At 39.8% G+C, this 22004-nt stretch overlaps 1 protein-coding gene across 3 annotated transcripts in view; it reads left to right on the top strand.

Annotated features, from left to right (window-relative positions):
* The window catches only part of DNAAF9 (dynein axonemal assembly factor 9), a 168810-nt gene that overhangs the window by 84745 nt on the left and 62061 nt on the right, over positions 1 to 22004 (top strand). For all 3 annotated transcript variants that reach the window (XM_074230098.1, XM_074230097.1, XM_074230099.1), the window contains 5 exons: positions 7373 to 7418; positions 10560 to 10671; positions 11052 to 11122; positions 12727 to 12777; positions 14092 to 14179. In XM_074230098.1, coding sequence (XP_074086199.1) covers positions 7373 to 7418; positions 10560 to 10671; positions 11052 to 11122; positions 12727 to 12777; positions 14092 to 14179 — 368 coding nt within the window. The remainder of the gene's footprint in view (positions 1 to 7372; positions 7419 to 10559; positions 10672 to 11051; positions 11123 to 12726; positions 12778 to 14091; positions 14180 to 22004) is intronic.

The raw sequence follows: 22004 nt of genomic DNA, 5'->3' as shown, positions 1-22004 counted from the left end.
CTTTTTTTCTTTTTTATCAATTTTGCTTTCCACACCTTCCTAGTAATTCTTCCTTCAAATCATAATCCTTATTATTGACATGACAACTGACTTTTTCTATCAATATCTTACTCCTTCATTATGAGGCATGGACCCATCCTATTTTCCAGATTTGCCAACTTTCTGATATCTCTGCTTATTTCTTTTACTAGTTGCCTGTTGTCATCTATCTTTAGGCAGCAATTTGATAGATTCAGTTTACCACAAACTCCTCCAACTAACAGCTTGTCTCTCTTGTTTGCATGGTTTAGCCAGCTGGCAAGTCCAGGGCCCTACCTGTCTAATTGGTAATTGTTTCCACCACAGCTTAGAATCTAATCAGGATATAAATTGGGGTTCCAATAGCCCTAACTCCCATCCTGTGCCCAGATAGCACGCCCATAAGTCTAGATAACAGCTCCCTGACCAATCCTTGACAGGTGGGTATATGCAGTGGTAATAACAATTTTCTTGACCATAATGCATCATGAAAAGGGATCCAGGTACTATCATTACATCTCACATGAATCAGTCTACCCATCTCTATAAATTGCAGTCCAGAATATGGTTCTAGACATAAGCCCACAGACATTTGCTACTGCCCAGGAAAATATCCTATCCGGACTGGTATAGACAATAATCAACCTGAACTGACTCAGTCATATGCCACTAGTGTTTCCTCTGGACTAGAATTCTGGGCCATAGTGCACCTCTGACCAGGAACTGAGAATCTAGGCCAATCTCAGGGCCAATTCTTAAACTGCTATGCACCCACCACAAATCCAACAGTCACACCAAAAGACTGGGCAATGATTTCTGTCAGCTGGATTCTCCTCCTACCATTACTAATACCCTGTTTTCTTAATCAGAGATAGGACTCTCCCTCAGATAGGATATACAGATTAATATTAGATATAATCTAGCCACCCCGTAATCTCGTCCTCCTTTTCTCTCAATGGAGCACATCTTCACTTTGCCTCTCCTCCTCCTTTCCTTAAGGAGAGGGCCATAAGTAGGGGTGTCATGCTTAAAGGATCAAGGGGAAGCTACAGGTATCAAAAGGGCCCTGACTACACAATGTACACATTGATGAAAGAGTGGAGATGAATTGTTCAGTGTCTCTGCTTCTTACTTCTCTTCCCCCTGTAGACATCCTATGTCCCTCTGCATCTTCTGAATCCATTGCAAAAAATCCTCTCCAACTCAGGGGACTTATTGAGACTTTATCTTCTGGTAAAGAAACTGTTTAACATTTTACTCAGAACAAAACATATTTTCATAAGACAATAAGATTCTAGAGCTTATTACAATTTCCATTTTTCCTTACTCACTGTCATCTTCAACACAATAAACTTCCATAATTGTCTCACTACATGAGGAACATATACATTTAACAATCATCTTAGTACAAAGAATATCCAGCATTTGGTTTAAAAATAAAAACAATCTTAACCTTTTGCTCTCATTTCAATAATGACATTTAAAACCCCAATGCAATTTCTATTTATGCGATAAATGCTAGGCACTTAATACATTTTCTTAGTTTCAAATAACAGATATTAAGTAGATTTTACTTTTAGTCATATATATATATATATGCACATATATATGTATATATATTCCCTTCCATAAATATGGTGTTAAGACAAAATTATTACAAACTTTCCTCTTTCACCAACAAAAAGACTGTGTGATATTGTTGACAATGTATTATCAATATCAATTTAACATCAAAAACAAATCAGATCGGGGGCAGAGCCAAGATGGTGACAAGAGAGGATCATCTCTTAGGCACTCTCTCATAAAACTTACAAACTAAGGACTCTAACTAAATTTTCAAGATCCAGAACCCACAGAGGGATCCAGTGAGACAGTTCTCCTACTCAAGGTAAACTGGAAAAGAGCAGAAAGTCTCTTCTCCCCGGAGTTGGAGGGGCGGACCACCAGAAGGGTGGCCCGCCAGAGCAAAAGAACTTCAGCCTCCTGGAGGCAGCCCCAGGGCACTGGGAACCATGGCTCACAGCAGTGCGGGAGTTTCCTGACCTACACCGCAGGGGAGCACCAGGCACAACTTGGGTTAGCATAACTTGAGGGGTACCTCTGCCAGATTGAGCATGTGAAGCTCAGCCCTCAGGGCACACAGGGAGAAATATGCATGGCTGAGGCAGTCCAGATCCAGGAAACAGAAGCAGGTTGAACCAGTAAGCAGGAGCCCCCAGGGCATGAGCCCATTGAACCTAGGGAGGGGAGTGGAGACTGACAAGCTCTGTCCCTGGAACAGGACTCTGGGGTTCTGACCACATTCAGATCCTGATCACAGTCTAGCCCCCCCCAATAGAACAGCAGCCCCCCCCCACCTCAGTCCCATGGCAGAGAGGGGCACTTATGGTCATTCACATACTAGGAGGGAGGACAGAGCCTCACACACTGAGATCCTTGTAGGAGTGTCCCAAAAGCTCAGGAAGCACCCCCAAAATAGGCTTAGGCTGGGAAAATGAGCAAGCAGAGAAAAAGAGGAACACCATTGAGAAATATTTTGCCTGTGAGCCTAAGAAGGATCAAAACACTCAGTCTGAAGATGAGGAAGCACAAGCTCCTGCATTTAAAGACTCCAAGAAAAACAGAAATTGGGCTCAGGCTATGACAGAGCTCAAAAAAGACTTTGAAAATCAAATGAGGGAGTTAGAAGAAAAACTGGGAAAAGAAAGGAGAGAGATGCAGGAAAAACATGAAAATGAAGTCAGCCATTTAGTCAAGGAAATCCAAAAAAAATGCTGAAGAAAATAGCATGCTAAAAACCAGCTTAGGTCAAATGAATAAAACAGTTCTAAAAGTTACTGAGGAGAAGAATGCTTTAAAAAGCAGAATTGGCCAGATAGAAAAAGAGATAAGAAAGCTCTCTGAGGAAAACAAATCCTTCAAAGAATAGAACTCAGGGAGATTGCTGAATTTACAAGAAATCAGGACTCAATACTTTAAAACCAAAAGAATGAAAAATTAGAAGAAAATGTGAAACATCTCATTGAAAAACAACTGATATGGAAAACAGATTTAGGAAACATAATTTAAAAATTATTGGAATACCTGAAAGTCATGATCAGGAAAAGAGCCTTGACATCATTTTCAAAGAATTACTACAGGAAAATTGCCCTGATGTCCTAGAAGCAGAGGGCAAAATAGAAATGGAAAGCATCCATTGATCCCCCTGAGAAAGAGATCCCAAAAAAACCAACCTCCAGGAATATTATATCCAAGTTCCAGATCTCCCAAGTCAAAGAGAAAATATTACAAGGAGGCCAGAAGGACATAATTCAAATATCGTGGAGCTGCAGCCAGGATCACACAGGACATAGCAGCAACTACATTAAAAGCTCGTAGGGCTTGGAATATAATATACCGGAAGGCAAAAGACCTTAGAATGCAACCGAGAATCAACTACCCAGCAAAACTGAATGTCCTCTTCTAGGGAAAAAAATGGACTTTCAATGAACCAGGGGAATATCAAATGTTCCTGTTGGAATGGCCAGAGCTGAACAGAAGGTTTGATCTTCAAATACAGGACTCAGGTGAAGCATAGAGATTGGAGGAGAAGGGAAAAATATGAGGGACTTAATGATGATGAACTGCATGTATTCCTGTATAGAAAAATGACACTGATAATACTCATATGAACCTTCTCAGTTAATAGAGCAGGTAGAAGGAGATTTTATAGATGAAGCACAGGAGAAAGATGAATTTGAAGATAAAATATGGTGTAAAAATGGAGTCAATAGAAAAAAGGCAAATGTAATGGGAGAAAGAAAAAGGGGGGGGGGGGAATAGGCCAAGATATTTCATATAATATTTTTCTTTATTCCAATGAGCTATTGCAATGATATGGAAGGGGGGAAGGCAAGGGGGAATGAGGGAATCTTTGCTCTCATCAGAGGTGGTTAGGAGAGGAAACAGCATACATACTCAATGGAGTATAGACATCTGGAGTAAGAAGGAGGGGGTTAACAGGGAAAGGGGTGGGGATGTGAATGAAGGAGGAGAGGATGGACCATGGGGTGAGAGTGGTCAGATATAACACATTTTCTTTTTTACTTCTTGCAAGGGGCTGAGATTGGATGACCTGTCTGGGACCATAGGGCCAGGTGGATGCTGGGCCTAAGGGGTGGTATGGGGTCTCAGGGCCTCTTGGCCCCAGGGCCATGGATCTGTCTGCTGTGCCACTCAACGACCCTACAGCAGAGTCAGAGTGAAAGGAGAGAGAAAACATAGTACATGGTAGTGGAGAAATACGAAAGGAGAGAGATGCAATCAGCAATGGCAATGGTGGAAAAATATAGAAGTAACTTTTGTGATGGACTTATCATAAATAATGTGATCCACCTGCAACAGAGTTGGTGGTGTTGGAACACAGACTGAAGCACATTTTTTATTATTATTATTTTTTTGGGGGGGTGCAGGGCAAATGGGGCTGGGTGGCCTGCCTGGGGCCGCATAACAGGGTGATTGTTGGGTGTCTGAGGCCAGATTTGGACCTGTGTGCTCCTGGCTCAAGGGCCAATGCTCTGTCCGCCATCAGGTCACCCCTACTACTATTACTATTTTATTTTATTTTGTGTCTTTTTTTTCCTTTTTTTTTTGGTTTTTGCAGGGCAGTAGGGTTGGAGTGGCTTGCATGTCACACAGCTGGGTGATTGTTGGGTGTAGGTGGCCAGATATGGGCTTGGTTGCTCCTGGCTCCAGGGCTGGTGCTTTGTCCACTGCACCACCTGGCCATACCTACAATTATTACTATTATTTTTTAATTTTAATTTTAATTTTTTCTCTCCCCTTTATCGCTTAAGCGAGTCTATATTTTGGGGGAAGGGGGTATTTTGTTTACTCTTAAACAAGAATATTTTATTAATGTATATAAAAAGTATTATTTGTACAAAATGAGAATAAATAAATATTAAATTTAAAATATAAAAAACCAAATCAGATCACAGAATTTAGTAGAGTATTTCTCTTTCCCAAAAGAAATCAGTAAATATCCCTGATAACATAATTATATATATTTTCCTATTAGTAACAGAATACCAATTTCCTGTAACTCAAAAGGGTTTCAATAGAGTTTAAAATTCCAAACCAATTTAACAATTTAAGCTATTTTATTCCTCCCATTCTGTACAAATTTTATCAGAATGTAACAACACTAATTTCCCTCTTTTAAAACCCTCAAGAGTGATTCCCAAAATTCTAGTTAAGAAATATTCTTAAAAATAAGAGTGAGGGTCAACACTTTGAGGCCACATGGCCAGAGCAGAGGCATTCATCAAATATGATTTCCTTTCATTGTGTCTCCCAACCCCTGGTTTTTGTTTTCTTCCTTTCCCAACCACACACCACTCACCTGTCTCTTTCACTTTAAGGCTAAGTCTCCTGTGGCCCCCCCCCCCCCCCCCACTCCTCCACAGTTGGTCAAGGCACTCCTTCAGCTAAACTCATGTTTAGAGTTAAAGTAGAAATCATCTGTCTGATAACTTCTTACTCTTAATCATCTCCCTTAAAATTCTCTTTTTATTTCTAAACTCTCCCCCTCACAGCTTTCTCTTTAAGAGCCTTCCCCTCCTCACTCCAGCTCCGTACACCAACTATTGCTACTGCCAGTCAGTGGAGTGGGGCCAAGCTCCAGAAGGAAGATGCAGATCTTCCTTCTTTCTCCCTCTTACCTTCCGAAACTCCTCTGCTCAACTCCTGGCCCCCCACAGTGTAACACTTCAGCTGAGTCCCCTAACTCAGAAATAACTAGCCCAGACCACTTACACAAGACAACACAAAACACACACACACACAGAAACACACAGAAATACTTCCCTACCCTCCCCCCCCATTCTCACATGGTATACAATTGGTAGCTTCCTCCAGCCACCAGGCTCCCTGGCCTACCATTTCCAGCCTGCAATCCTCCCCTTGGTGGACTTTGGCTTTTGGGGAACTTCCTGAAAGGGACCTCAAATCCCCCCCCTCTCCCTTTGGGACACTGTCATCCTCTGTCTTCACCTCAGGATAGATCTCCCACCTGGAGGACTTCTTAGCCAGCTCAGGGTGGCTCTGGCCATCATCTCACCACCCTGGAGATCATCCCTTACTTTTGTTCTTACCCCTAGATATTTTAACTACTTGGCTCCAAAACCTTGACCAGTTTTCCCAGGAATCTCAGAAATTTCTCCCGTAGAGAATACCAAGAGAGTTGCTTGAAATCAACCCTTTTGTGCATATTATCTTGTGTTCTTCCCGAATAATATCGAAGTGGAGATTTACATTATAATATCCTGAACAAGCCCCCAAATTGTTATATATGCCTCCTAAATACTTAGTCCAGGATGATTAAGACTTTTTTAAAATTAAGACATCTTAATAAATGGCACACATCTCTCAAGGAGAGAGGGGTCCCAAAAATCTCAAAATGCTAGATATTAATATGTACTTTGTAAGACTTTGCTCCTCCCCTTCATACTATTCTTTGGCTGGGATCACAAATCTAATTGCATTCACGGAGGTGAATATGGAGATATGTTTTCCCCACTCTGTTCATTAAATCATTGAACACGGAACAGCTACCTCCTTGACCAGGTACAAAAGAAAATAGCAGACTCTCATTCAACCCCTGCAAAATTATTTCATCTTTTCCCTTTGTCTAACTCTCTCCTTCCTGTAAACAGGTTGACATCTCTTGAATTTTCACAAAGACTAGACCTGGCTTTTGTAATGTATTAACCTCACAGACATCTGTGAGACTTTGGCAATACCCTTTCTCACCCTTGTGAAAGCAAAACACTTGATTATCTCCCACATATACATATTTTTGTACAGGTAGTACTTTAACCTTTTTTTTCATGATCTCTTCAGAATACTCACCCAATAGTGGTATTACTGGATCAAAGAGTGGTTTTATATGCCCTTAGGGCATAGTTCCAAATTGCTCTCCAGAATGGTTGGATTGGTTCACAAGTCCACCAAAAGTGCATTAGTGTCCCAGTTTTCCCAAACTGAGGATCAGCTTTTTTAAGGGATTTGGTCTCCTACATCCATTTCCTTAGGAATTGCCTGAGCTGGTATGTGGTTTCGAAGAGTGCTACACTTAATTAATACATCCTTTCTACTGAGGATTTCTTTCCTTCTAAAATTGGGAAAATATTAATTTTCCCTACATGGTTTAGGTTAAAATTCTGTTTACTTGTTGCTAATTGTCAAGTTGTTTAAGAGACTCTGAAAGAAATCAAATTTCCATGTTGAAGTGACTGAATTGAGAGGTACATTTTGAATTTAAACATAAAATTAACCACTTTGGGATTTACTTTCTGTTTCTGCTCTTCTCCAGGATTGTGCCTCTGCAAGATGAAGAGAGCTTATACTCTGTTAAAACGGTAAGCAAAACTGCTAAAGAATGATCATCTCAGAGGTCTCCAAGCAGACATCTATAATTCCTGAATGGAGTCCTAGGATTTATTGGAGGATAAAATCCATACCAGATTGGGGGGGGGGGTCATATTCCATGGATTATAGGATCTTTAGATTTTTGAGGAAAGTGATTTTAAGAGAGAAGGGGTATCTTGGCAGGCTCTAAATGCATGATCTTACTTTGTTCAGGCAGCTAGGCTTAAGGGCTACTTAATGATTTGTGACTGAAAACCTTATGGTGAATGATATATCTAGGAATTTTAGTCTCAGGAGCTTCTTAAAAATGTGATTTCTTTGCTAATTTTTCTTCTGTGAGAATTATGATGAATCATCAGTAGTGGGATGCTGTTCAGACACATTAAGATGCTGGTAGGAGGTTAGACAAATTTTTGAAATAGGAAAAATTAAGGTTGGCTCTCATGTCCCTAAAAAATCATTGGAGGTGGGCAGCTAGGTGGTGTAGTGAATAGAACACTGGCCCTGGAGTCAGGAGGACCTAAGTTCAAATTTGACCTCAGACACTTAATAATTACCTAGCTCTGTGACCTTAGGCAAGTCGCTTTACCTCAGTGCCCCTGCCAAAAAAAAAAGCAGCTTTGTTTGTTTGAAAAATCACTGTGAGTAAGCCCCCTTCCAAGTAATCAATCTTCAGAGTTTCTCCCTAAGAGAATGGTATGTTCTTACAATTATGATACTTAAGGCTAGGGATAGTTAACTCAGTGTTTTAGAAAATGATGCTTACTGTGCCAAAGTAATGGACTGGTAGGCTAAGTTAAATTGACTGTTTCATGACCAGTAAATGAATTCTTAACTGTAGTTGATTGTTGTCTGAATCTGTGCCCTTGTATACAAAGACAAACTAATGAGCAAGTATAGATGATTCAGTTCAAAGCCATCCCCACTAGTAGAAAAAAACAAGTCCAAGCACTGCATGGAATCTGAGTCTTAGAAGTCATCCTGTTTAACCTAAATGCTACATGTGGCTGTCTGCTTCTGCTGAAAAGTAATGAGCCTATTATGAACAAATTCAGTTCACTTTGGGACTTCTAAAGCAAGAGGGGGGCAGTTTTTATTGCCATCAACAGTGTCCTCCCAAAACATACAACCCAGTGGCTGTGTAGGCTTTGTCAAATACTTTTGGTTCTTTAATTGCAGGTAAACCTCTTGCCTTGTAACTTTTTTTTTTTGCCTTGTAACTTTCTATGCTTAACCAAAGATTTAATTAAAATATGTACAATTGTTTATCAGGCTGTTTGTACATCCCAGTAGGAAGCTAAAGAATGAATTGACCATGGTTTCTTGTTTTCAGCCAGTCTATACTCCTTTGAAGAGAAGTATATCCAAAAAAAAAAATCAGTAGTTCCTTTAGACATCATTCTCCTTCCTTCCTTCAGGCTGGAAGGCCTCATGGAGGACAGGCTCCAAAATTAATTCTAACCTCCATTAACTTTATAGCTAACCAGACTGAAAATTGCCATTCCTAGAGGTGTTTGTTTGTTTTTTTAACCCTCTTCTGGGTTGATTTTCTTTTGAGAGGAAGGGTGTGGTGGTTAAGGGAGAGGGACTGGGCAATTATTTCATTCCTTATTATCAGATTTCCATGTCCACATAGGGCTCAGTCACAAGTTATTTGTCTGTCTTCTCCTGCCAGATTTCTCTACTTCATTGTTCTATTCATCTCCTTTGTTTTTCAGCTAGTAAATTAGCTCTTTCTTTCTAGACATTGGGGAACTGACTGCATCTAGTTCACCCTGATTTTACTTTAAGCCTCCCAAGGCTTCAGAGCTTCACTTGAGCAAACATATTATGTATTGAGCTCTATTTATTGCTAGATAACAAGAAGAGATATTACAAAGTCTACATAAACTACTTACCTCCCCAACCTTGTCTTTTTTGTCACTTTGTAACCGTAGCACATATTCAAATTATTGTCACACAAAATGCTAAATACCTATAGCCATATATTTATACATACAAATCTGAGTAGGGGAGAAGGATCATTATTGCCTAGGAAGATCAGGGAAGAGATTTCATTGAGAAGGCCCATGTAAATTGGGCCTTCAAGGATGGGTAGAATTCTAAAAAAATTGAGATTAAGAAAGAGGATATTTCAGATATGGGAATCAGTATAAACAGTGACACAGAGGTGAGAACAGGGGCAGCAACTTAGATCAATTTAGCAGAAACATCATGCACTCAGAAGAGAGTGAAGTGAAGGCTGAAAAAATTATGTAGCACCATATTGTGAAGATCTCTGAATGCCAGGAGTTTAGTCTTTGTTTAGTTGACAGAGAGTCACTGAGGGTCTTGAACAGAATAGGACATACCTGGATTTACACATGAAGAAGCTCCAAAAAAGACAAATAAGAAGTGACAAAGACTAGAAATATAGGCAGATCTGCAGGGAAACTATTGCAATAGTCCAGATGTGTGGTACTAAATGTCTGGTCTAGGAGAATATAAAAAGAAAGGGCACAGATGCAAATGTCAGAGAAAAAATCAGTAGGATCTCATGACTGATTAAATATGAGGAGGGAGGAAAAGGAAGAATCAAAGAAAACTCCAACATTGATATAGAAGACTGTGGGAATGTTGGTGCCATAGACTGACATACCAAGATGTGGAGGAACAGCAGGTTGGGGTGGGTAGAGATAATATAATGAATGATCTGAATATTTGGGATAGGTAGAGATAATAGAATGATCTGAATACTTGCCATGTTTCTAATCTTTCTGACTATATAATATAAAGGTGGGCATAGGAATAGAGTATGGATAGACAGGCAGAAAGTTGTTTTATTAATGCCATATAAAAAAGTACTTACGCTGAGATTTTTTTTTCTTTCTTAGCTCTCATAATTATTTTCATTCAAATAAAGATGTGAAAAACATTGTTCCTAAAAGTTCCTAAAAGAGCCCTGAAATTTGATCCAGTTCTCCAGAATTTTATAACTGTGTGATCACAGGTGGTAACTTCTTTGGCCTCAGTTTCTTTCTTTGTAAAATGGGCATAATATTTGTACTACTTACCTCAAAGGTTAGTCTCTTCTTAAAGACTTTTGATTACTTCTTTAGCAGTATTTCTTTAGGGTTTTTCATTTATTTCAGGCTTCCATGAGTATATATGACATCTCTTCGATGATAAAAGGAAATGAAAACTTGGGATCTATAGTCTTCTCAGAATCATTTTTGACATCTGAGATCCTTATTAAAGAAGAGGGTGAGTGTTTCATAAAAGACTGTGAAAAGTATTTCTAGAACTGCAAGTGATGAATAAGACATTTCCAGACAGGTCCATCATGTTGTTTTGTTTTACATAACTTTACTCTGTAATGAGGAAGGGGGTATTGCTGGTACTTGACATCACTAATAACAAAATCACTTTTGAAAACCAAGGACTAACTCCCAGTTTTGTTCATTAATACACAAGTTTCCACTGTGGTCAAAACCAAACCAAACTAAACCAGGTTGGAGGAACTTTAATTTTAAAGAATGCCAAGGGAAAGGAGAATGAGGTGATCATTGTGTTGCTGGGGAGCCCAGGGAAGATGATGTGGGGAGTGCAGTAATGAATAACAGATTTCTTTGGTCTCCCCACAGATGGCAGTATTACCACAGAAACCAGTTACATAATTCTGACTGCACCCATCAGAAGATTCTGTTCTTGGCTGGTCAGTAATAAACAAAAAAGATCAAAATGGGTACAGGATTTAGACATAAAGAAGGATACCATAAGCCAGTTAGGAGAAAAAGAAATCGTTTACCTGTAAAATCTATGGAAAGTATGTCTTTTAAGAATGATAGGTGTTTTTGAAATTAAAGTGTAAAATACTTTGTACTTGCTGCAAAGCCAAGCCCCTTTAATCTGAATTTCTAACTTTGAACATATTTTGATCTTATTCTGGCAATGAAAGAACTCTTGCAGTGAATGTATTCATATTTATGGTTTTTGAGAAGGAAAAGAACTACAGATGTTTTCAAAATAATGAGGACCTTGAGAAGACATTCTATTGTCTTCAGGCATCTTCTCTTTAAAGATCTTTAGAGAGAATTCCTAATCTCCTGTGGAACTCAGTTGCTAAAGTGAGCAACCTCTGTACTGAGATGGCTAGCCCTTCTGGACAGGTGAAAAGGGAAAGATGGGAGCAGCTCAGCTTCTCCACAGAATACTCCTGAAGACATTGACACCCCCATTTCTATCCACCTGACCTCTACCATGCCTTCACTTTTTATCTCCAACCCCAATTACTTGTATCTTATAATTTTAGCCAAAAGTATGGGGATAGGATTTAGTGGGGGGCTATCCCAGAATCAGTGCTAGATGTTTAAACTTGGAGGGCAAACAAACCTATTGTTAGGGTTCCCATGTTTGATGGCCAAAGCTGCTTCAGCAGGGCAGACCTCCCCAAGATGGCCAGCTCATCACCAGACTCCCTTGATGGATGCACATGCAGATGCCAATAGCCATGCATCATTTAGCTCATGACCTGAAAGTGCCTGATGAGTTCTGGACTTCTCCTGTCCAACTTATGGAATCAGAAAGAATTTAGAATCTGAGAGCCCTTCTGGGGCTACCTTACCTACCTTCCCCTTAAAGATCACATACACAAAGTCTTGACACATATATTTGTGTGATAGAACAAGAGTGGCTTCTCTGAAATGTTAGGATAGGGAATCCTCTCTCTCACTCTGACAAATGTACAGATGGCTCTCTGGAAACAAGATTGCTTTCTGGGAATTTTGCTTTGCTGATCCAAGGTTTAGGGTTACAGAAGATCTGATGAAATATGTCTGTAAGGGGCTCAACCCTCAAAAGATGATTTGGTTTTTAAGTGTTTCTCCTCTTGTTAAGACTGAGCATCCTATTACAAAATTTCCCTATTGTGTACCTCATTTGATTTAAAAAATTCCAGTTTGAAGAACCTCATTGCCCTAAATATCCAATTATCGGTGCCCAGTAAACCCAGAAGAAGGGTTCCCAAAACCAAGTGTTTCAGGAAGCATTGTTCTGATTGCAGGGGTTCTTTGAATTTTTTTTTTCATGTCATAGAAGCTTTGAAGATCTGGTGAAAATCATGAACCTTTTCTCAGAAAATGTTCTTAAATGTGCAAAATAAGATACATAGAATAAAAAGGAAATTGGTTATATTGGCATATAACCATCAAATAGTTATAAAAATATGAAACCCAGATGAAAAATCTCTCTTCTAAAGGACTCCTTCCAAGTCTTGTCATGAAATATTTGATATCAAAGTTTGCTTTGTTTTGGATACAGGTAGAAGATAATGAAGTGAAATTGTCCGAGAAAGCCCAGCTCACAGTGAAGGTGAGTAATGTTTCTATTCTAAATAGTGACACATTTAGATTAGCTGCTGGTCAAAGGAAAATTCCAATAATCGTCTAAATCTACAAGATTTCTCAATTCTTCCATTGTACAGCCAGACTGAGAGCAGCCAGGAAGTGCTTGCTTGTCTTCATTTCCTGCTCAGATGCTTTTTTCCCCCCTTCTTGGGAGGTCCAGAAATAATCATTAATGGTGGAAGGACAATGGAAGTGCTCTTGTAGGGAAGGCAGTTGAAGGATGGGCTTGCCAAGCAGCACCAGGGCCTCAAGTTCTGGGACCTCCAGCTGCCTTTGCCCCTTCTTTTTCATATTTAAAAGAGAAAAAGGGAATACATCTAGCCCCAGGCTTTTGGATCTGGGATGAGAGTTTTTTCATTATTTGGTATAAATTAATATTTGCTCCTCTTTAGTAATGGTAACATGAATTCTCTTTTTCAGTCAGTCATTCTGGGCAGTCTAACTTTGTTGAAAGCTCAGGGCCCTGGCACCAAGGGCATTTGAGGCTGAGTGTGTTGAGGAATCTTTTCCTCACTTGCCAGAAGGTGGAGACAGATTTTGGGGCTGAAGGGGTTAGATTCCTTTTTTCCTTTAATCCTCAGTCCCTTACACTGAAGTATGGAATAAACAGTTTGCAGAGTTCAGATTTTTCTTTCAAGGCTCCAAAGCACCTCCTGTTCCCATCAAAATAATTCTTCTTTGCTCTCTCACTTGAGCATATTTTATAGCTATTCCAACTGGGCCTTTTTGGAAATTTAGAGCCATTCCAGTCAGGTCCTATGAAGACATCCCTGCTGTATGGTTGCCATGTGCCCTCCCCATGCCTACCTTCTTTCTCCCCTTGTCACTTACTTCCTACCCCCTCCTCATCTTCCCAGTTCTGTTCCTAAGGCCCTCAAACACATACTTCCCAATTCCTCAGACTTAAGTACAGCTTAGTATGTTGGCAGAAAATTCAGACTCGCTCAATTTCTCCTAAGCAAAAAATTTCTCTTCAGACATCCTTGAACAAAATGCTATTTAACAGTTGTAGTTGGTGGTCCCTGCAGGATAAACCTTCCTAGAAGATGGTGGCTCCTTAGTTTGAGAAGGCCTGGCTTGCTCTGTCTTTCCACCCTATAGTATCCTAAGTGACCTCTGAGAACAAGTCAGGGTAGTATTGGGATGTGCTGCTGGGCCTCAGAATGGGGGATGTGATCTTGAGGTCAGAGGTAGAAGTCATCTGGGGAACTGTGATTTAGTAGAGTTATTAGCTGTAATTCACCTGAGTGACATTTCTTTTCTTTTTGTTTAATTTTAGGAAGATGAATCTTTCTTGGGTACCCTCCTGACAGGAGGAGAAAATGCATATATTTATTCCAGCAATGCACAGGCCTGGCCAGAGAAAGGTAAGCAGTGATTCTCCCAGTGAAGATTCTTCTTTGATTGACTCTCGGAGCTCTATTTCTTGCAGGTGGTATTTGCAAGTATAAAAGAATGATTATTAGTAATTTACATGTGGGTAGGGTTTTATCAATTCCAAAAACACATTTTCAGAGACATTATAGGATTTAATTGTCTCAGAAACCCTCTGAGACAGAAGGGGACTATCATTCCTGTAGTGCAGTCCAGACACCTTTCAAAGTAAGTAACTTTTCTAGTTCAAACTGCAATAGATGATAGATCTGGATAGAATCTAGTCCCATACCTTCTGGGGTAGGTCTTGTCATCAGAAAATTCTCAAAGTGGATGAAGTGGGAATAGAAGTTCTCTCACTTAAGAGGAAAACTCTGCTTAGAGACCAACACTGACCTTCTCTTCAGAACATGAGTACATTGACCATTTCAACACTGCTTTTTTAATTCTATATAAATTGCCCTTTCTTTAAAGACCCAAAATAAGCTGGCCTTCTTTAGAGTAAAATTCAGTTCTTTTCCAGATCTCTCAATTTTTCCTAAAGTAATTCCTCTTTCTTCCTTTTGAAAGTATTCTGTCTGGCAATAAATGTCCTTCATTAAAGCTTTTTGACCTCTCTTAGTTTACTTGGTTTGTCTTTTCCCTGTAAAAAGGAAAGGCAAAAAAGATATGTTCCTATTAAAAGTCTCTTACAACAATAGAGTTTACTATCTTGTCTGTGGAAGAGCTTGCTATCTTTTGCTCCTAATATGAAGTTTATCTGACCTTAGATGGCAGGGATATAAGCCAGGATCCTAGGGTAAAGGAATACAGCCCTTGAATGTAATGACAGTCTATAAATAGTAAGTTATAGGCATAACACACATGCTGTTGTACAATGGCATGGCAGAGCCAATTATAATATTTAGGAAGGATATTTGCCAAGGGAAGTGTGCAGCTCATTAGCAAAGAGCCTTGTTAGAAAAATAGTTGCTCTTGTGTCATACTGCATTGCCCAAAAAGGTTTGGTCCCTGTATAGGTCTGAGAGTAAATGAGCAGTGGTCTAGGAACTTCTTTTTTGCATTTCTTAGAAGTTGGTTTTCTGCCTCGTACAGATTCCCTAGGCCTCCTTGGTTATCCATATGTGGGTTGGGACTACTTGCCAGCACAGGGAAGATTTGGAGGTCATCACCCTTATCCCAGAGGGAAGCCAGGACTCTGGAATAGACCTAAGTGGTGTGTATGCATAAGCCATGAGCACATTGTCATAGTAATAATGAGCCCTTTCTTAGGTACTGCCCTTAATGGCACAAGACAAGTGAGTGCCTAGAGTGTCTGGTGAGAACAGAGGCCATCAACCAGGGCTTATGGGGGGGAGACCAGACTACTGATGTCAGAAGAAAACACTCCTGCCTACCTCAGAGGCAAATTTCAGATCCCAGGGAACTGACCATTAATGTTCTCTCATCATGTTAGGCTCCCTTTCAAATTCTTCAGTGTCACCATACCTGATACAGGATGCTCCCCCATCCCTCAAACACCCCAGACCCTGCCTTGTATCAAACACCATAGCTTCCATCCAAGTCTGGTAATGATTGACTAATTTCCCTTTCCTCTTCCACCCGTGAACTTAATATTCCAGTGAAACTGAACTGTTAAATACCTTGGGGGTGCAGTGGATGAGCACAGGCCTGGAGTCAGGAGGACCTCATTTCCAATATAGCCTCAGACATCTACTAACTGGTGACCTGGGCCATTCACTGACCCTCTGTCAACCTCAGTAATAATAATACCCCCCCTTCCAACCAGAGGATAATTGTAAAGCACTTAGCACAGTGCTCGGTGGCCATAATAGGAAGAAGTAAATGTTAGTTATTTATGTCATCACCTCTGTGCCTTGGTTCATCCTTTTCCTCCTTTCTACTTTTTGAAAACCTCTCTGGTTTTCAAAGCTTACCTTCAGTGTCACCTGCTCTGTGCAATGTTCCCTTAGGGCTCCCAGCCAGCAAGGATCTTGTTTCTGCTCAAATTTCTCTCTAATTTATTATGTTTTATTTTGTAGGATATTCATCTCCTCTGTGAGATCCTAAGCACCTTAGGGCAGGGACCTCTGTGCAGCTGTGGAATTAGATGGATTTTTTATTCATGTTTTAATGATGCTTTATATTTTTCCATCATGGTATTTTCTTTTTTTCTTTCTTCTTTTTTTTTAAGGTTTTTGAAAGGCAAATGGGGTTAAGTGGCTTGCCCAAGGCCACACAGCTAGGTAACTATTAAGTGTCTTAGACTGGATTTGAACCCAGGTACTCCTGACTCCAAGGCTGGTGCTTTATCCATATCATATCCTTACCTCTTAGACTTCTTGTCCCTTCTTTAAAGATATGATTTCTCTCTCATCACACCCAATTTGGATCAAGGTACAACATGGAAACAAAGTAAAGACTGACAGATTGCTTTCCGTGGGGGGGGTGGGGGGTGGGGGGGGAAGCAAGATGGGGGGGGAATTGTAAAACTCAAATATCTTTAACAAAAATAAATTTAAAAAATATACATATGCATATGGATGAATGTTGAAAAAACTTTCATAACATGTATTTGGAACAATAAAATATCAGTAAAAAATAAAAATTACAAAAAAAAACCAAATGCAGCAGCTCAAGCTAAGGACATATGCACTATTTTGTAACATGTTGTATGTACCTCTGCCTCACTGCCTCTGACATAGGTCCTTCTGCTGAGCTATTCAGGAAAGAGGGTTGCTCTCACCTTTTAACGGGGGTATAACTCCAACCCTAATCAAGAAGAAAATCCACTATTTTGACCATTTTGAGAATTGACTATTTCTAGTCCCTTCTTTTTAGAGCTGGAGAAGCTGAGGCGCATGTGGTAGAGTGGTTTATCAGGAACTAAGTGGCAGACCAGGGATCCTCAGTATGGCAGCCTCAGTTAATATCAGGAGCTGGTAAGCCCCCTGCCTGTCGTTTACTCCTCCCTTCCATGCACTGATTCTTTTAGGCACAAAGAGAGAGAAGACTTCCCTACAGGAGCAGAATATGGATAATGCTCATCAGCCCTTTGGATTCATATTTAATGTTCTCTAGCAGGAAGGTGACTTAAGAAACTTTAAGAGGAAATTCTCCAGCTACAACAAAGTTTCCCAAATGGATTCCTTGTAGAAGCATCTCTCTATTAAATGAGGTTATGTTGACAAAGAACTTTTAAAACTCTATGCAAATAAGGAGTGGCTAGGTGGCACAGTGGATAGGGTACTGGCCCTAGACTCAGGAGTACCTGAGTTCAAATTCGGCCTCAGATACTTAATAATTACCTAGCTGTGTGGCCTTGGGCAAGTCACTCAACCCCATTTGCCTTGCAAAATCCTAAAAAAAAAACCAACTCTATGCAAATAGCATCTGTTGTTAACATTAGCATTTATTAACTAATTGTGTGAGGAAGGAAAAACCAAATTCTTTGTTGGAGCTTGGAACTGTACTGTTCTGGTAGTTCTTCTCCCCTTTCCACTGGTTCCCTGGGATCAGGAAACTGAAAGATGAAAAAGAACAACTTCATCTCTCTCTGACCCCCTGGGTATATAAGAGCAAGGAAGGGATCTTGCCTCCCAGTTTGGTTCATCACACATTTATTATGTGTTAACTATTAGCATAGGGTTGGGTATAAAAACCAAAATAAATGTCCTCAGTGAGCTCCATTCTATTGAGGAGCAGTACACAGCATAAGCATAATTCAAGATAAATTGAGGAAGGAGATAGTCCTGAGAGCTGGAGAAGAAGGGGTCCAGAAAGGCTCCAGGATGGAGGGGATGGCACTTGGAAGGAAGCCCAGGATTGGAAAGGCAAGATTAGAGATTCTCAAGTCAGGAATGACAGAATGACTTCCTGGACAAGGGCTGCCCCAAAATATGATCATTCCCTCACCTCAAAAGTCAGTAGCCTGGCTCTGGAAATTAGCTACCAAGCAGTCACGAGCACCAACCGTGCAGATTCTGCCTTTCAGAAACCCCTGTCCATCTGGCTCTCTGGTTCTTAGATGTGTGCCCATGCATGTGTATCTCTGATGTCCATCTGCTTCAATCTTACCTTGTAAGATATGTGAACCATTGCTGGTTAGTTCATTATTTGTAACCCTTTATTAAATATGTACTTGCTTGTGTTAGATGCAGGAAAGTGAGAACCATTTGATCCTGGGCCCTACTCTTGGGAAGCTTACAGACCAAGGCAGACAGACCCTCAGTAGATCTATGTGAAAAGGAAATGCTGACCATTTCAGGGTTTAGGTTTTTATTAAGTAAACCTAAGGTCAGTGAATCAGATATAGGCAGATATCCCAAGTGTTATCCTGAAACTTCAACTTCTCTTCTTCATCATCCATTCCTGTGAATTTTTTTTTTTTAGGTTTTTGCAAGGCAAATGGGGTTAAGTGGCTTGCCCAAGGCCACACAGCTAGGTAATTATTAAGTGTCTGAGACTGGATTTGAACCCAGGTACTCCTGACTCCAAGGCTGGTGCTTTATCCATTACACCACCTAGCCGCCCCCATTCCTGTGAATTTGAGTGCTGGAGAGGTCATATCCATCATTTAGGATTCCCTTTGAAATAAATGTACCTAGAATCCTCTTTACTGTGTTAAAGACAGAATTATGAATCACCCAAAAGTTCCTCAGGTATGCATAGGACAGAAGTATAGTTGTCATACTTTTCAGATTATAGATGATACAAGCTATGGGCAAGAGTCATGGTAAGTTGAATGACCAAATTAGAATCCATAAAAGATATTCAGCCTTGGTATTATGGCCAAATCTCAATAGTTAGAGGGTGGATAATAGAAGTAGATTGTGAAATATGGAGTCCAATAGTTATACACAAAAATTTACTCAGGTACAGTATTGGGGAAATGTTGAAATATATATTAATAATAGATGATACATTCATCTTCACATATATTATTTCATAGATTTTGTGCTAAAAGGATTTTTAATTTATTTTTATTAAAGATATTATTTGAGTTTTACAATTTTCCCCCCAATCTTGCTTCCCTCCCCTCCCCCCCCACGGAAAGCACTCTGTCAGTCTTTATTTTGTTTCCATGTTGTACCTTGATCCAAATTGGGTGTGATGAGAGAGAAATCATATCCTTAAAGAAGAGAAGAGAAGTCTAAGAGGTAACAAGATCGGACAATAAGATATCTGTTTTTTTCTAAATTAAAGGGAATAGTCCTTGAACTTTGTTCAAACTCCACAGCTCCTTATCTGGATACAGATGGCACTCTCCTTTGCAGACAGCCCAAAATTGTTCCCGATTGTTGCACTGATGGAATGAGCGAGTCCTTCAAGGTTGAACATCACTCCCATGTTGCTGTTAGGGTGTACAGTGTTTTTCTGGTTCTGCTCATCTCACTCACTCAGCATCAATTCATGCAGAACCCTCCAGGCTTCCCTGAAATCCCGTCCCTCCTGGTTTCTAATAGAACAATAGTGTTCCATGACATACATATTCCACAGTTTGCTAAGGCATTCCCCAATTGAAGGACATTTACTTGATTTCCAATTCTTTGCCACCACAAACAGGGCTGCTATGAATATTTTTGTACAAGTAATGTTTTTACCCTTTTTTCCTCATCTCTTCAGGGTATAGACCCAGTAGTGGTATTTCTAGGTCAAAGGGTATGCACATTTTTTGTTGCCCTTTGGGCATAGTTCCAAATAGCTCTCCAGAAGGGTTGGATGAGTTCGCAGCTCCACCAACAGTGTAATAGTGTCCCAGATTTCCCACAAACCTTCCAACAATGATCATTATCCTTCCTGGTCATATTGGCCAATCTGAGAGGTATGAGGTGTTACCTCAGAGAGGCTTTAATTTGCATTTCTCTAATAATTAATGATTTAGAGCATTTTTTCATATGGCTATGGATTGCTTTGATCTCATCTGTAAATTGCTTTTGCATATCCTTTGACCATTTTTCAATTGGGGAATGGCTTTTTGTTTTAAATAAAAGGACTTTTAAAAGTCATTTGATCCTTGTTACAGACCTTGTGAGTGATTTAGGTGCATATTTAGGATGAGTCAAAAAGACTTATCTTTCTGAACTCAAATCTGACCTTGATACATCTTGGTTGTATGAACCTGGGCAAGTCACTTCACTCTCTTTTTAGTTTCCTCATTTGTAAAATGAATTGGAGAAAGAAATGGCAACTATTCCAGTATCTTTGCCACAAAAACCTTTTTAGACTTTGTTGGAGCCTGGAAAGCCTTTTTAGACTTTTTAGACACCACTGAAAATGATTGAACAACAATAACAACCCATCATTAGTTTCACTTTACAACTAAGGAAACTTTTTCCTCATAGAGGTTATATGACTTCCCTAGGCTGACCTAGCTAGTGGGGAGGAAGTCCAGGGTTTGAACTTGGGTCTTTGATTTGAAGAGGATGTTTTCTACTCTCCCAGGATGTAGCAGTGTGATATTAGCAATCCCAAAACTCACACTCAAACTACATGATAGGATGCTCACTAGAATAAGGAAGAGGACTTTGAAAGAATTGGATTCAGTACCAGGTGTCACATTTTAGGAAAATTATTGATGAGCAGAGCTCACTAGGAGGGTAGACACTATGAAGTAGCAGGCCGTAAGACGGTAAAAGAAGAAAGAACTTGAGGATTTTATCCTGAAAATCCCAAATTTAAAGGATACTTATATAATTATATAAATGAATGATGGCTGTTTCTAATAACTGAAAGGTTGTCATGGGGAGAGAGAGCTAGATTTATAGTGATGAGGCCCAAAAGTCAGACTTAGGACCTCTGCAGACAAGTAATGGGGAGAGATGTATCACTCTGACATATCAATGGGTCAAGGAACTATATATAGTTTTGTCTATGAAAACTTCTTCCGTCAACCCAGATTATTTTAAATTGTTAGAGGATTTCCTGAAATACAGAGAGAGGTCAAGCTTTGTCACTCTGGTCATTGTGACTCGCAAGTCCAGAACTCTTCCTTTCCTGACATGGCCATGGCCTCTGACATTTAATTCCAGATGAGGGAGAATCCATTAAATCACAAAATGGGCTACTTTCGTTGGAAGTTTCTCATTTCTATGGGTCTAGCTTGACCTTCTCTAAACTGTTCTTTCAAACTCTGATACAAACTATTCCTCTTAAGACTACAGTTTGAGGGGGCAGCTAGGTGGTGCGGTGGATAGAGCACCGGCCCTGGAATCAGGAGTACCTGAGTTCAAATCCGGCCTCAGACACTTAATGATTACCTAGCTGTGTGACCTTAGGCAAGCCACTTAACCCCATTTGCCTTGCAAAATCCTAAAAAAAAAAAAAGACTACAGTTTGAAGGTCATAATAGCTAACTTTTATCCAGCACTTACTATTTCCTTGCATTTTATAATTATTATCTCATTCAATTCTCATCACAACCCTGGGAAGTCAATGATCTTATTGGTTGCCTTTTGCAGTTGACAAAACTGAAACAGACAGAACTTAAGTGACTTGCCTAGGATCATCTGAGACTAAATTTGAATTGAGGTCTTCATGATTCCAGACCTAGTACCACCTTGATAGATTTCTAGCTAAAGGAAAAGGATCAAAATGTCTATTGCTTCTAATAGATTTAGATATCAGGGAGACTGTGTGCTTGCATTGATTTTTTTTTTAAGTACTGTTTTGAATTCCTCCTAAATATGTAATTTATTTATTTATTTTAGGTTGTTTTTTTGTTTTTTGTTTTTGCAAGGCAATGGGGTTAAGTGGCTTGCCCGAGGCCTCACAGCTAGGTAATCATTAAGTTTCTGAGGTCGGATTTGAACTCAGGTA

This window comes from Macrotis lagotis, chromosome 3, assembly GCF_037893015.1.
Source record: "Macrotis lagotis isolate mMagLag1 chromosome 3, bilby.v1.9.chrom.fasta, whole genome shotgun sequence".
NCBI classification, from domain to species: Eukaryota; Metazoa; Chordata; class Mammalia; order Peramelemorphia; family Peramelidae; genus Macrotis; species Macrotis lagotis.
Note: the sequence above shows the minus strand (reverse complement) of the source record. Positions and strands in the feature narration are given on the sequence as shown.